Genomic DNA, 16931 nt, shown 5'->3' with positions numbered 1-16931 from the left:
AGTTTGAAAGAATATTATCATCAGAAATGGGGACTTGCCTGGGATCATTTGCTAACTGACTGCAATTCTATTTAAGCTGCTTGAGGCCTTTTCGTGGGCATATGCTGATTTTTGGTATCATGGCTTGTCTTAATGTTTTGTTCTTTGTTCTTATGTGTTCTTTTCCTGGGTCCTCCAAATCCTCTGTACATTATGAAGATATCTCTTCTTGTATAGTTACTGCCTGCACATGTTTTAATTTTCCACAAGATGTTTACTTAATATGTTAATCAAGAAACTTAATGTGCTTTGCTGTGTTTTCTAGTGTTTGGTTGAAATGGTGTTTCCTGATTTAAATAGGCTGTTATTACTTAGATATTGGCTGTCAATGAATTGCCATTAATGGACTTCTGTGGTGAACCCCAGTGCTTTTCACGTCATTCGTTAGGCTGAGAGTGCTACTTTTACCTTACATTGTGGGTCTTCATTCCAGAACACCTTTAATTAGCAGTTTCTGTAAATTCTTCCTGTATCAGTCCTTACTATGCAACATGCTGCCTTACAGAAATAGCAAGCGAACTTTTTCTCAATACTCTGGATAATAGTAGTATCTTGGCTTACTGATAGTTAAGTAAATGGTGTACCATAAGATAACGTTTCTTAATGAGAGTGGAAAATGTGAATCTAGACATTATATCTGAATCAGTATGACAAATGACCTGGATTTACATGAGCGCACTTGGTGCAACACTCGAAAGTTTTCTATTTTATTCAACAGGAGAAAATTAACTGCCAAGTGTCAGCTTGGAGTAGCTTTTTATAGCTGAGTTATAACTCCTTAGCAGTAGATTTATTATGAAAATGGGTCTAATTTAGTGACACTTGGATAATGTGAGCCTTTAACACCCAGGTCACTTCTCACTTTGATCAATTGTATACATGAGCAGCAATTTACTAGAATGTGGGAAAAAAAAATCTGTAAATTGCTTAAATCGTGTGTCAGCTTGGAGTAGCTTTTTATAGCTGAGTTATAACTCCTTAGCAGTAGATTTATTATGAAAATGGGTCTAATTTAGTGACACTTGGATAATGTGAGCCTTTAACACCCAGGTCACTTCTCACTTTGATCAATTGTATACATGAGCAGCAATTTACTAGAATGTGGGAAAAAAAAATCTGTAAATTGCTTAAATCGTCATGTTATATTTATTAATATTTGCTGAAGTAGAAGGATGCCTGCCTCTTCCACTTGTGTAAGATGCTGAGTAATCTCTTCAGACTAGCTTGTTGCATCTTTGTGGAAATTGCATCTTGACCTATTTCTTCATACATACTGTGTTGTTGAAACAAAGTTAGTGATCTCCAAGTGTTTGTCATGGTTTATATTTATTCATGCAAGCATACTGAGAGTGCAAAAATGAAAAATGTGGATATAAATAATAAAAAGAAATGGCAAACAGCATGTTGACAGAGGAAGAGAGCTTTGGAGTGAAATCTGTATTGTGGTTTATGAGATGGAAAAGATTTGACTTCCTCACAATATTCCCTGAGACAATTTAGGAAAATGTTCTTGCGTCTTCTAAACTGGTGTTGTGTTGTTGATGGAATGGTCCATGACAGTGAGAGGCCATTGGTCATACTGCTTGATTGTGGAGAACAGGTTGATGAATATTTGCAAATCCTTTTCTTCTTGCTACACTTTCTTGTTGGAGCGATACGAACTGTAGAAACAGATATTTAATTTCTCTACACATTACAACTTTTTCCTGTGCTAGCCATTTATTAAATTCCCTTAGGCTTCTAGCAGCTCTGTACACATGAAGAAAGTGAATTGAAAAATGCCTTGCAAACATAGATTTAAAAGTATATGTATTAGCCTACATAAATTTGACCTATACTTTCTTAGAATTTGTGTATGTAATTTAAAAATACTGGTCTTAAGATGTAGCTGCATAAATAATGTATAATCCACAGAAAGCTGTGAAAAATAAGAATCAGGCTTTCAAAGTTCACTGTTTCTGGAGATCATGTTCAGATGGTGGATTTTCAAGAGGAGGTGATAGTAAGGCCGGAGACAGACTTGCAAGGAATATAGGATTGTTTTGCTAAAGCTGCTTCATCACTTGGAAAAGATTTCTCCAAAACTGTGTTGAAGTTAGGAGCAATATTCCCCAAGAGAATCTCCCCTATGAAGACAGGCTGAGGAAGTTGGGGCTCTTCAGCCTGGGGAAGAGAAGGTTGCGTGTACACCTCATAGCAACTTTCCAGTGTCTGAAGGGGCTACAGGGGTGCCAGAGAGGGACTCTCTGTTAGGAACTGCAGTGGGAGGATTAAGGGGTAATGGGTACAAACTGAAGAAGGGGAAATTTAGATTTAGATATCAGGGTAAATTTTTTTACCATGAGCATGGTGAGACACTGGCACAGGTTGCCCAGGGAGGCAGTGGCTGCCCCAACCCTCACAGTGTTCAGAGCCAGGTTCAATGAGGCTTTGAGCATCCTGGTCTGGTGGGAGGTGTCCCTGCCCATGGCAGGGGATTGGCACTAGATGATCTGTAAGGTCCATTCCAACCCCTTAACAGTCTATGAATCAATCTAGGAATCTATCTGAAGGATTAAGATTTAAACACATGTATGGATCTCTGAAAAGGTACTGTTAAAACATGACTTCATATATGTTAAGGCATAGTTTGCTTAATGATTAGCACAGTTAATTAAATCACCATAGGCAATATAAACTTTCATCCAAGCAAAATACAATTAAATGGAGTGTGGTTTATGTTCTCCTTTTAGATCATTGGCTTAACATCCTATAATGATATTTATTGACCTATTAAGTATATTGCCTAGGTACTTAATACGCAAGATATCAATTTTCATTATTGTATACAGAGCTCATTTGTATTTTATTTGAGTTTAACCAAATTTTGGCAATGGTACTTATTACTGATTAACTCTGTTTAGATTAATGAATTGTTCCCATCCATGGTCTGGCTGATAATCATAATGTTGCACTAAATATGATCTTTGGATTTAGCTTTTGTCACAGGAAGTGGATGCCTTTAATCCATCCTATTCTAGCGTCCAATAGATGTAACTTCCACTTTTGTTTCTTTTTCCATGCTTTAATTTTCCTGTTAACAATGTACAAAGGTTATGTATTTTGTCTTCATTTTCTTTCTTTTCTCTGCTTCTTGTACTAGTTTCCTCCACCCCACTTGCCTTATAATTTAGTTTTTAATTTTTTGTCCTCTTTTATACATCCTGTTTTTTAATGTACTTCTCCTGCCTTGCATTTGGTTCCTGACTTCAAGTCTTTCAAGTTACGGTTGCAAAGTTGCTTCTGTGTTGAAAGAAGCAGTGCCTAGGCATCTTAAGTCCTACTGTATCATCTCCCTGTGTACAAAGAGCGGAGTTTGCATTTTAAATGCCAAATTAGCTTAAGATATGTTTGTTTTCTTTGTAGTTTTTTAAGATTTATAGCACTGTTTAACATAACTAAAGCAACCAAAGCCTGATTGAATAATTTTTATTCCTGTGTATTGGGATTAGAATTTTTGTTATATATTTGTTGAAGCTTCTTGTAATATTTATCGCGCTGTTTTTGTTCTCATGTAACAGCAGGAACAGTGTACATATTAATGACGAGTTTATATGCTCACATTCTGCTTGGTGCATAGCATCTCATTGTCTGGAGTGTTTTCTTGCCTTTAAATGGCATCCATGTGAGCATTTTCCTTTTTCATAGAATTATTAAGGTTGGCAAAGACCCCCAAGATCATAGATCCAACCGTTAGCTCCGCACCACAGTGTTCCTCACTGAACCATGTCCCCAAATGCTACATCCGTATGCCTCTTGAATCCTTCCAGGATTGGTGATTCTTACCACTTTTTGGGCAGGGTGTTCCAATGCCTGACTGCCCTTTTGGTGAAGATATTTTTTCTAACATCCAAGGTAAACCACCTCTGGTGCAACTGAAGGCCATTTTCTTGTCCTGTTACTTGTTACCCAGGAGAAGAGGCAAACCCCACCTCGCCATAGCCTCCTTGTAGGTAGTTGTAGAGAGAGTGATAAGGAGCCTCCTTTCCTCCAGGGTAAACACACCCAGCTCCCTCAGCTGCTCTTGATAAGACTTGTGCTCTTTTCTTTTCCTTTTCTTTCCCTTCTGATTTTGTATATGGAGTAATACTGGATTTCCAAAGACATTGTGGAGAGCTTCTAAAACTTCAGTTGATAAAAATAATAATAGTAAAAAAAATTATCTGTCAGTTGTGTCTCTTGTTGAATCTCAAAGAAGCTTTCAGAGAATTTCCTTTATTCAAAATACTAGTCATCTTCCAGTGTGTTCCAAAAGAAGACAGTACATCTTTAAAAACAAATTTTAAAAGCTTGTTGAAATTCAGTCATTGGATATCACCTCACTGGCTTATGGATTTTCATGCTCAACATGTTCTAGGTGCAGCTGCCCTTGAGGCTGTTCTTAACTGTCACTGTCATCATTTTCTGTGGCAGAAGTTAGCTGAAACAGCTGGTGTAACTGTTATGTGAAATCACAGAGACTTGCATTTGGCTGGAATCAGGATGAAAACAACTCCCCCCAGAAAATCCTAGATCCTGCTAACTGTTCAACACAGATTCTTTTGACAGTGCTTAGGTATACACAGCTATAATGGCAGTCCAGAAGAACAGAAATTTATAGCAGCAGGATGTAAAAAACTGATTCAGTTTAATTTAGATAATGGTTGAAGTGATAACTGTTGTACAGGGGGTAGTTCAGCATTGAATTTTCTTTTGTTTGATAGGTTTTATTTTCTACTCTTTCTTTTGAATGATTTTTCCCCTCAGTTAAGTTTAACCATAATCCTAAAAAACTTCCAGTAGTGATGTGCAAATTGGTATTTCATGGGAAGTTTAGAAGGGTTATTTTTTTATCCCTTATGGCCTGAGTAAAAGGCTATTTAATTTAACCTTTTAAAAATATTTTTGGCCCTATAAGATTAGATGATTAATTTTATAGAAAAATAAGTCCTATTTAGTTTTTTTTTGTTCTTCAGTGAGGAATTAGCTATGTACCTGTTTGTAACCTTGGCTGGCTGCTAGGTGCCAACACTGCTGCTCTCTGTCCCCCTGCTTAATGGACTGGGGAAGGAAATAGGATGAATAAGGTCATGGATCAGGATAAATGCAGGGGGATTGCTCTCCTCCTTCACTGACCCTGATATCTGCAGGGTTATTTCACATTTTCCTCACTTTTGTTTCTTGTAACTGCTGTGCAGCATTTTTTGGCATTTCTTAAATATGCTCTCACAGAGGTGTCACCAGTGTCACCAGTAGCCTGAGCTTTGGTGAGAGGTGAGACCATTTTGGAGCTGAGTGGAACTGGCTCCATCTGCCATGGGAGCAGCCCCTGGCCTCTTCTCACAGAGGCCATCCCTTCAGCCTCCCCCCAGCCAAAACCTTGCCACATAAACACAATACAGATGTTCAGTTTCAAGGCCAGACCTTGGATGCCACTCAAGCTTAAAAGCTTGGCTGCATGGCAGTTGAATGTATTGGCTGGACAGTTCAGTGTAACTATGATGTATGAGTTTCAGTCTTTGAATTATTTTTAAATGTGGTTCAAATGGGTCTATATCACCATGTTCTAATCAAGTTTCCACTGCAGTTGATCTGATCTGACAGCTATCCACCACTGGAAAGTGGAGTTTTGTTCCTGGTTCCCTTAATTCCTGTTCCTTCCCTTGAGTTAGCTTTGATGCTTGTCACATGCTTTTCAAAAGTAATTAGGCTTGTTTTTCTGAGGTGATGAGTTTGATTGGTCCAGCAAAAGCATCTGATGGGTTTATACCTTCTCAAATTGAGGGGAGCGAGACTGACTTCTGATGTGATGAGGCAGTAAAATGGATTTAGCTATGATAAATCTGAAAACATCCCGTCTGAAAACTTGTGTGCTTTTGAGGAGTCCTAGATTTACTGTCATGACAGTGCATCAAGAAATGTAACAGGGATAAAGGTGGCATATTTTCCTGGGAGTATTAGTAAAAGTTATTTCAATGAGTTTTGTTTCCTCCCAGCTTTCTTATTATCAGTTTGTACTACAACTGCAAGTATGTAGCACTGTTCTGCTGCTGGGTGTATGTAGGTGCAGAGAAGATAGCAGAAACTGAGCTGGCTTTTGTGTAGCTGTTGAAGTACATTTCATATCATGCCTGTTGAATAACATCTGATTATGCTTATTCTACTCATGTTTTCCCTGTTTCCGAAAATAAAAGGAATTGTGCTGTATGTGTTCTTTAAAAAATTAGATAAAAATCTTCCGTGGGTTGTTTGGGTTTTCTGTTTGTTTGTATGGGTTTTGTCAGTGTATTTCTAGTTGGATTTTGTTTGTCAAAATGGGGCAGATAAGGTAAACATGAGCTCCCAAAACAATATTATCTTTTTGATTTCTTTCCACAGTTTTAAAGTTGTGAAATCATGGCTCACTCAAGGACGAGAGCCAATGATGGAAAAATCACATATCCTCCAGGAGTCAAAGAAATCTCTGATAAAATATCTAAAGAAGAGATGGTGAGAAGGCTAAAGGTGAGTAAACAAGTAACAGTTTGCAGACTAAAGTTTCTTGTAAATGATGTTCAATGATGCGATTACTATCCTGTGATAGTTATTTTTTATCTGGAAGGGTATTTTTCATTTGGGCTTTGCCTTTTCTATGTTTGGAAGGAGGAGCTTTTTGGCTATTGTGCCATCTTTTCTACTGCTTTCATGAAGTGACTTGCCCAAAAATATTTTAAGGAATTAAAACATCGGTAGTAGAAATGAGCTGTATTAATTTCAAATACTACCTAAATTTTTTTTTGGCTCCTGCAGTATGTCAGTACATTTATTGTTTTCCAGTATTTTTTTCTCTAAAAGAGAGCCATAATTTTGAAAATAATTTGGATGCCTCAGAATACATTCCATTTATGCATTTGTGCTCTTTGGGTTGATTGTAAATCTCCTTTATTCTCATTGTTTTAGCCTGTATTGTGATGAAGATAATCTTTAATTATACTGTGTAGTTCTGCCTTGAATTTCTTGACCACTTTATTTGACCTAACTCTACAGGAAAGGTTGGACAGATTTGGGGTCTAATTATGCTACTGCAGTTCTTTATCTCCCCATGCACTCTCACACCAAGGCAGGCCTGTATTGTGCAGAAGGAATGCCTGCAACTTGGGCAGGCCCTGTGAAACAGGAGGGAACAGATGTGGGTGAGGAACCTTAAGTATTCTAACAGATGGAAGAGCTTAATTTGGAGCTTGTTTTCTTAAAAAGTAGTTTGAAGTCAGTTGGAACCACTGGTAAATGAGCGAAAAGCAATAAAATCCCAAAACACAGGGATGGCTTCTCCTCTCCCCCCAGTAACCTGTCTGTGCTTTGGGGTTTGGGCTGATAGACTTTACTCAGTATCCCGAATTCTGTGATGAATAAAAGACAACGTTTGTAACTATACATATGAGTGGCTCCTAACAGGAGGAGTTATTTGTTAGCACTTGCATGTTTTCTTTAGCTTGTGGAAATGCTGCCCGCAGCTCTTACTGATACTGTTTCTCCTATAGTTTCATATAATTTCTGACATCGAATGTCTGGTCCCTTCTATTCTGTCTTCATCTGTCTTGCAGAGGTGTACTTTGTAGGATGTCCTGTATTTCTTGTATTTCAGCTGTTTATTCTGGCTGTGGATTCATTGGTACACAGGCAGCAAGAGAACTACACCTTATTTCTTTTACAAAGGATTGGATGATTTAGGCTGCACAATAAGTGTATAGACTTACGGTATAAGCACAGTTGCAGATGGTAAGAACAGTAGTTGATAAATAAGTGAACTGCTAGCCTCTTTGTTTCTCTGACTGCTGAATTCATGTAAGTATTAGGGAAGAAGCACTATTCTGTTGATTTTGTTTTGATTTACACAAGCAGAAATTCTACTCTTTGTTGATGCCAATATATTTATGTAAGTACATATTATTGGTAAATCAGAGGATAAAATGGAAAATATGCACAGTGAATTTCTGTATTAGCATAACTTACCTCAAAAATGTTATGCATTTCTATCCACACCATCTCCAGGTTATAGCAGATTTGGAAGCGAGATAGAAACTAAATAGTTAGTCATGAACTAGCACTGAAGACAGAAAGAAGGGAAAAAACACTTGGAAATGATGAATAGTATGAGAAAAACATTTTCTTCACAGTTTTTTAATACGCAAGAAACAAGGCATCATCTAATGAAATACTAATTGAAGACCAGCAATCTGCTAATATACTTTTCAATAAGTTTTATATAAGTAAATTCCAAAGCTTATTACTGTAGAATGATGTAGTAAAAATTGAATGAGTTAAGAACTATGGACCACGTCTGGAAGATGAAGCTCCAGGAGTATTGGTCATGGTGGTCTGGATGTGATTTCAGGCTCAGGAATCCTCTAACCTACTACATTACTGGAAGCTAGAAAGCTATGCTGGGATAATTAGCTTGTTTTCCTTTGTTTTTCCTTAAACACTGTGATGGATTGCTGTGGAGACAAGATGACTAAGTCTTGTTGCCCTGACCAGTATGGATGTTCGTGTTGTCAGGGGAGGAAAACTGAAGGTTCATTTCTAGAGTAGACAGAAAAAGATTCTTGTTGCAAGAATACTTGTGACATCTGAATATTTATTAATTACCTTGTTAACTACATAAACCTGACAACTTTCCATAGAAGTGAAACCAATTCTGATTTGTAAATTACTTTCCTAGTGTGTAAGGGCACCAGTGCACTTCCAGTGGTTCATCATTTGTCTGACAGGGGAGGGCTTTATTTTTCTCACAGTGGCAATTATATATCTGCTCCTAATCTTCTGTGCCTTTTCATAAAGGATTCTCGTATACTTGAAAACTTTACAACTTCTATGATCCTAATTATGCAGAAGTCCTCTTTTTTTTTTTCCAAGTAGGGTTTGTTGCTCCCTGACCAGTTCTAGTAAATTTTTTTGGAAGAAAAATGCCCCAAAATCGAAGAACAAATATAACAAACTGAAACCTTTTGCAGTGTTTTAGGATTATGGGGTTTTCAGGGGTTTTGTGGTTGTTTTTTTTAAAGATCTTCACTGACATCATTATTCTTGTAAAATATATCTTTCTGCACTGGTGAAATAGATGAGAGTTTTATTTTTAATTCTCAGGATTGTGTAATTAAGTCTTTATTAGCATTTTATGAATTTTAACAAGACTTGAACTCCTAAAAGTAAGTCTGCCTCTGTGATTCAAGTAAGAAATTGAAGAAAAGCATAATTACTTTGTCAATAAATTTTTCTCCTTCAGACAGTTTTGTAAATAAAAATTCTCACTAACTAGCAGTTAGTAGTTAGTTTTTGTTGGTTTTGTTTAGCATCTTAAATACGTGGTGTCCCACACTCTTTTCTTTTGCTTCCATAGCTTCAGTCTACTGGATCCTAGTAATACTAACAGGCATTTCAGTCCTGTTGGACAACATGCATGCTGCTGGGCCTGGATTTATGGATGCTTTTGCTGGAAGTGTATGCTCTGCTTCTGAGCAGCACAGGGTATAGTCTTGTCCTCCCAGCAGTAATAGAAAAAAACTGAAAATGAAAAGGAATATAGGGGAAGAAATCGTAGCCCTGAATACTTCAGGGAGAAATAGATGCTTGGAATGAAGTTTTGTTGTTTTCTGAATTTTTAAGTGAATGGCTGTAACAGTGAATGCTGTTGTATTTTTTGAATTGTCCAACTTGGTTATGTGGTTTCTCAAAAAGATCTGGGAAGTTTGCAGCTAAGCTTTCAGTAGCTCTGCTGAGACTGTGTTGGGGCAGTTGATAAGAGGACTTGACTAGGCCCTTCCTGTACCCTGAGACATAAGACAGTGGTTACTTTAGTAAGTACTACTGCATTACTGGTAATGCTTCTGATAGAAGTTGCACAAAAGCAGAAAAGGAACTTTTAATTAATAAGGACCCTGTTACATCCAGTGTTTAATTTTATCTACTGATGTGTGTCTGTCTACTTAGATGGTTGTGAAAACTTTCATGGATATGGACCAGGACTCTGAAGAAGAAAAGGAGCTCTACCTAAATCTTGCTTTACATCTTGCTTCAGATTTTTTCCTCAAACATCCTGACAAGGATGTGCGTTTGTTGGTAGCATGTTGTCTTGCTGATATCTTCAGAATTTATGCCCCTGAAGCTCCATACACTTCACCGGATAAACTAAAGGTAAATGGAATTAATCTCTTTTTTTCCACGTCAGCTTTTTTAATTGAATGATGAATGTAATTGATTATAACTTTTTCCCCCTCCCTTTATTTCTGGTTCTGTCTAAGCAATTCAAAGTTTTCGCTTGTTTCTGGGATATGATTGTTTGTTGTATCTCAGTTGTGCATGAGATAAAGGGATATATAGTATACTGTTCAGTAACTTGTAGAGTTTTGGATTTGTATTGCAAAGAAACATTTTATTGAACTGTCATTGGGATATGCAGATAGTGACTTGTTAGTTTAGAAACATGGGTATGTCTATAGCTTTTACCATCACCTCTTGCGCAAGGTAGCTAATGCCTTCAGTTGGGAAAACACCCCTGCGATTCCAGTTCAACTACAAAGAGATGGTTACTTGTATTTTTATAGATAAAGGCCCTATTGAAACAAAGTAAAAGTATTTTTGTACAGAGGATAGTGATTTCTGATGTGAATTGGAAAATTCTGCAATTACAAACATCACTGATCCCACTAGATGGAGATGGTTGATAGAGAAATGCCAGGTTTGAAAAGGCAGTACAAGATCTGCCCCATTTGTTTCAGAAAAAATTGAATTTTAGATTGTTTTGTGGTTTTATTTTTTCACTTTGTTTAGTAGAAATCTAACTTTGTTTCCAACTCTCAAAATCAAATTGTTTCCCTTGCACAGTCAGAATATAGAGCGATGAACTGAGTTTTAGAGGAATTCTGCAAAACATCAGGTGAAAATAATGCTGAAAAAATGTGCTCTTTTGTCTCCTGGATTTAAGCGTGTGTATGGTCTGTGTTTTTTGTTTGTTTGGTTGGTTTTTTGTTGTTATTCTGGGTTTTTTTTTCCACAGTAGGATAAAAAGATGGTTGTGGTGGAATGTCTGTCTATTATGATTTAAGAAGATGTGACTTGATTTCTCATCTAGTAGTTGCACTAGAAGTGCTCCCTAAGTAGGGCAAACAGTACAAGTTCAACTCTAGTACATCTTTTGTTACCAGACATGCTGGAGAGATACCTCGGGAATTTTGTTAGCTCTGTTTTCTTTGTTCTGAGTTAGTGTGTAATCAGAGGTACAACATCTACTTACCTTAGTTATTGATTACACCATCTTCAACTGGAAACAAACGTTAGCTTTCTCTACTGTGTCGTATTTAAGTCTGCTTTTGGCATCCTGATTTCTACTTCAGTTTTGAATATGCTTAGTTTGAGTTACATACGAGTTTGCTTGTTAGGCTTAAAGGTGGTTTTTTTTTTCTCTCTTTCTGAGTTGGGCTAGCTTAAGTTAGAGTATTTGGTCTACCAAATGCTACTAAGTTTCAGATTTTATTGTATCTAATACTAGAAGGTTTACATTACTGATCTCATACTTGAAGTATGAGCAGACTACAAACGCTACTTGGATAGAGCTCTGAATGGATTAGGGACTTCCACTGCCAGCATTGAGTTCTGTAATCTGTGCAGATTTCAGAATTCAGTTTCTTGATTCAGATTTCTAAACACATTTTGAGAAACAAAGAATTGCCAGAAACCGGGGACCTTAGCCCTAGGGCTATTGAGGTGGGTTTTTGCAAACTCATTTCCTCTGAACACAGCTTTTGTGGTTGCAGGACAAGCTCTGATAGAAATGTCGAAGAGTTCCCTCCACTTTATGACAGAGGTAAGAGGAAGAATGCTTCCTCTTGGGTTATATCTTGGCACTATTTTTACCCAATATTTAATATCATATCCGTTCCACAGCTTTGAGTCTATTCTTGTATGTTCAGCACCAAAGTTAAAAAAGGCAAAGGGAAGTGCTGAAAAGGATAATTTCTTGAGAGGAGAAAACTTGCATCTTAAGTTTTTGCCCTTGCTTCAGACTCCTTGGATCTCTTTTATGTATTGTGCAAGTGAGATACTGAGGGAAGGGATCAGAATTTCAGTTTTCTAGCTTTTCTGTGTCTCTTCAGTATAAATCTTACATTCCTTGCTGAGCACTGAAAGAGCTCTGGTAACAGGGAGGGGAAATGCTATCATTAGGCTAAAAGCAGGATCTGGAGCTGGATTACTCTTTTGGGACCTGGAAGCTTCTAACTTTGAGTCCTCCTCAGTCTGTGGAATGCCTAGAGCCCAAGTATAATTTTCTGGTCGGAAGATAATCTAATCACTGGTATGTGTCAGTTTTAAACAGCTTGAACAAAAGGACTGTCTTAACTGCTGAAATGGAGATACTTAAGGCGGGTACATGTAGGAGAACTTCAGCTATCTGAATGTGTTCTCTGGTGAGGGCCATGGCTCCAGTGTTTGCTGAAGCAATTATGTGGTTAATTGGTATCAAGAAAACAATCCACAAAAGATTTCAAATGTTCTTCCTAAAGCTGAATTATAAGCACGTTTGTTTTTAGACTCTGGGTTCTAATGGAGACTTACTTCATGGAGTCTGATGTGAAAACATATTACCCGTTTGTGAAAGTGTTGCAGTTTTTAGTTGCAGCCAAAGTTTATTTTATCCTGTGTTTTGATCTTAAAAATGCATGTTCAAATAGCATACTATGTATGCTCCAAAAAGGGAGAAACTTCAAGTCATAAGTGTGTACTTCTGAGTTCAATCTGTCTTGCTTTCTTTAAAACAGGAATAGCTAAAAATAAATTAGGAGTAAAATTTTTCGAATGATGCTGTTATTATTTGTGAAGCATTCAGCTGTTGGGCATATTGTACATGTGTGCTATTCATTACTGTGTGTATTCATATACAGCAGTGTTAAGAACTCTATAAAAATTCAGAGAATTAGTAGGGTGCTTCAATCACATTCAGTAAATGTGTTGCATACTGAGCTGCAGGATAAGAAGATACTTTAAGTGAACTGGTTGAGATTCACCTGTACAAGTGACGTTTAACAGAAATAATTAATATAGAGTGTGAGTTGTACTATGAAGTAGTTGTATTTTTCATTGGTCATTCTTTCAAACAATCCCTTTCTTCTTCAGTTGAATCTTATCCTTCACCGAGGCTCAGTCTGTATGTCTTCTAAACCTCACAGAACCTTCCAGTGTACCAGTTTTCCGAAGGCAGCACTCACTTTGTGTTGGGGGCTGATGGCCTGCTCGTGGTTCAGGTGCTGGTTTCTAAGGGAGGGATTCTTCAGAATGGCTTTTGTCTGTGGACTAAATGCTCTTGAGTAGTTGGAGACCATTAGATGTGTCTTTTAATTTCAGCTAGAGTCTAGATCATGTGCTCTGTAACTGATCTGAAGTGTGAATGAAACAGTTATCCTTGTGATCATCCTTGAGACTTCAAAATCACAATTGTGATCCAAATTCAAACACGAATGTAGCTGTATCTCTGGTCAGTGTGCTTGCTGTGTTTTTTTTTTTTTGCCAAGAGGCAATGATGTCACATATAATCTAATTGTTGTTATTACACAGAACTACAGTAAGTGGTCAGCTTAATGATTAAGGCTGGATTTTGTAGTGGTAGTGTTAGGAAAAGAAAAGGAAACCCATACTTAATTTCGTCCATCTTATTATTGTTGGGGACTAAGGGGAAATGGTCCACCCATACTTAATTTCGTCCATCTTATTACTGTTGGGGACTAAGGGGAAATGATCCCTTGAAAATGTTATAGAAAAGCTTTGTAGACTTATTTCTAGGGTAGTTTTTCAGGGTTAACGGTAAGGCTTTATTGTATTTGTATGGCAACTTTATACCTTTTGGAATTTGATTTATATCGATTGCTAGATGAAATATTACAGATATAGTTGAGGCTGCAAGTAATGTTTCTGGTGTATTTCTAAATATTTTGATTTAATATCGTTGTTGTGGATTTCCAGCTGTTAATTATCTGAATGTAAAAAGCATTTAAAAGGCACCTTCCTGTGTGTTTCCATTCTGCTTGTAATTGACTCTTTGTTCCTTATAACCTGCTTCAATTTACTCTGTGTGAGACTTTTTCTGAAGGAGTCTTCTGCTGCCGAAAGCTGACAGAGGAAGCAGGAGGAACTTGGTTTATTAGTTAGTGCAAGAGAAGTGATCTGTGTCGATGTCATGATGGCTGAGAAATGTGCAAACAATGCAGTGTAAACATATAGTAATAATCTTAGGAAAGCTGTAGTTGCCTACTCCTTTTTCCCCTTCTGTTGAAATCTATTGCACTATAAAGTAAAAATGTAAAATTAATTGTTCCGCTGAATAATAATCTATTGACTTCTGTAGCATGTCACCCAGCTGCAGCTCTGTTTGTCTAGCTGAGTGCTTTTCTTTGGAAGAGAAAAATTAGGTAAAGGTTACTTTCTCAACCCTTAAAAGAAATATGAAGTATTTTAAAATGACTCCTTGACATTTTTCATAATGTTTTTGTAGATGATCTTCTTTTGGGCTGTGAAATAACGTCTGTCGTTGTGGCGTATTTTGCAGTGATAAATAATACTAGTATTTTTAAAAGGTGATTATTTTAATTTTGAAAGCTTAATTGCAGTTGATTAAATAACTGTCACTTCTTTCTTTTCAGGATATATTTATGTTCATAACAAGGCAGCTTAAAGGATTAGAAGATACAAAAAGCCCCCAGTTTAATCGATATTTTTATTTGCTTGAGGTAAGCTTTATAAATTACTTCATAATAACTTAAATGTAATTTTTCAGGATATTTTTATTTGCTTGAGGTAAGCTTCATAAATTACTTCACAATAACTTAAATGTAATTTTTCAATTTAATCTTGCATTATGTGCTCCTTTTGTTTTTTTCCTGTTCCAACACAGAACATTGCTTGGGTCAAGTCTTACAACATATGCTTTGAGTTAGAAGACAGCAATGAGATTTTTACACAGTTGTACAGAACACTGTTTTCAGTAATAAAGTAAGTATAGTCATCTCCAATTATGATATACTATTGCATGTTGAGGTCAGTTGCTTCTAACATAGCTGTTCAGTGTGAGTTTTAGCATTAATAAGCTTTGTTTTGTAATTCAGTTTAACTAAAGGTAGGAGTATAAATACAAGAAGCTGTCGGTTTTGCCTGTTTTAATTAAACAATACACACTGCAAATCATCTTTTCCCCCCCTACAAAACTTAGATTGTCATTTACTGCATTTACTTTATTCTTTTCTTGAAATTGAATGATACAACATGCAATTCTAAGGAGTGCAGAGGATTAGTGCTGTAAAAACATGAATCAGAAAGCAGTGGGCACTGGAAGGTATTTGCTAGAGGTCGTCTGGCCTGCCCCCTTTGCTTATACCAGGTCAACTTGAGCAGATTGCCCAGAACTGTAGCCAGTTGGGTTTTGAGCATCTCCAAGGATGAAGACTCCATGCCCTCTCTGGGCAGCCTTCGAGCGCTCAGTCACCTTTTTATTTAAAAAGTTTCTTACGTTTAAACAGTATATCCTCTACCTCACCTTATACCCATTGCCTCTCATCGTGTCACTGGACACCACTGAGTGTGTGGTGTCAAGACACTCTTGCCCTGTCTTCCTGACTCCCACATCTGGTATTTAAGCGTAATGATAAGTTCTTCTCTAACACATCTCTTCTCAATGCTAATAAAAGATGGCACCTCTCTCAGTCCCTCCTTGCATGAGAGCTGCTCCAGTCCCTTAATCATCTTTACAGACTTTGGCTTACGTTTAAACAGTATATCCTCTACCTCACCTTATACCCATTGCCTCTCATCGTGTCACTGGACACCACTGAGTGTGTGGTGTCAAGACACTCTTGCCCTGTCTTCCTGACTCCCACATCTGGTATTTAAGCGTAATGATAAGTCCTTCTCTAACCCATCTCTTCTCAATGCTAATAAAAGATGGCACCTCTCTCAGTCCCTCCTTGCATGAGAGCTGCTCCAGTCCCTTAATCATCTTTATGATTCAGACTTTGGGATGTGCTTGGTCCCTCTTGTGCTGGGAAGCCCTGAACTGGACACAGCACTCCAGATGAAGTTTCACCAGTGTTGAGTAGAGGGGAGGGATGTTCTAATACACTATCTTTGCATGGTAGGGACAGATACAGTTCTCTCATTACAGTAGTAAATGAAGAAAACATGAGATTAAAGAACATTTTGCAAAGTGGTATATGCAGCTGAGGAACTGAGGTATTTTGATTTCTAAGAAAACTTGTGATTTTCTTGTATTCCTTGTTGGACCTCATCACAGGGAGTGCTCTGAATGGGAGTTGTACTTTCTATGGATAGTACACTAAGAATTCTTTTTTTTTAAATTTCAGCAATGGTCATAACCAAAAAGTACACATGCACATGGTTGATCTAATGAGCTCTATCATTTGTGAGGGAGATACTGTGTCGCAGGAACTTTTGGATACAGTGTTAGTTAACCTAGTGCCAGCACATAAGGTAAGACTTACTAGTGGCGTAAGTTTTGGTTTCGTTCTTTTTCTTGTAATTGTGATTTATTAGATGTATGTATTCAGACACATAGGTCTCATTGAGAGAATAGCTGTAGCAAATGGCTTTCTATTATTTGGATCTCTTTTAGCAAACAAATATTTTTAATAGCCAGAAAATTCAGTAGAGTTTTATTGCCCTAATACACTTGCCATAAACAAGGTATCAGAGGGCACAGTCATCTAAAAGGTTGAAAGTCATAAGAATTTAAACACAGGTTTCTTATATACTGTCCATACCAGTAGGACTGAATATAAAAGTGACATACATACTTTGAAAAGTTTTTAATACGTGTATTGCTGTATCAAGAGTTC

The 16931-nt window shown here is 37.2% G+C and overlaps 1 protein-coding gene across 1 annotated transcript in view; it reads left to right on the top strand.

The window, feature by feature from the left end:
• The first annotated feature begins 6434 nt into the window (after positions 1–6434).
• The window catches only part of PDS5B (PDS5, regulator of cohesion maintenance, homolog B (S. cerevisiae)), an 82727-nt gene continuing 72230 nt past the window's right edge, over positions 6435–16931 (top strand). The window contains 5 exon segments of the mRNA XM_009078250.1: positions 6435–6561; positions 10027–10230; positions 14727–14813; positions 14978–15075; positions 16440–16566. Coding sequence (XP_009076498.1) covers positions 6454–6561; positions 10027–10230; positions 14727–14813; positions 14978–15075; positions 16440–16566 — 624 coding nt within the window. The 5' untranslated portion in view covers positions 6435–6453.

This window comes from Acanthisitta chloris, unplaced genomic scaffold (assembly GCF_000695815.1).
Source record: "Acanthisitta chloris isolate BGI_N310 unplaced genomic scaffold, ASM69581v1 scaffold2187, whole genome shotgun sequence".
Lineage (NCBI taxonomy): Eukaryota > Metazoa > Chordata > Aves > Passeriformes > Acanthisittidae > Acanthisitta > Acanthisitta chloris.
Note: the sequence above shows the minus strand (reverse complement) of the source record. Positions and strands in the feature narration are given on the sequence as shown.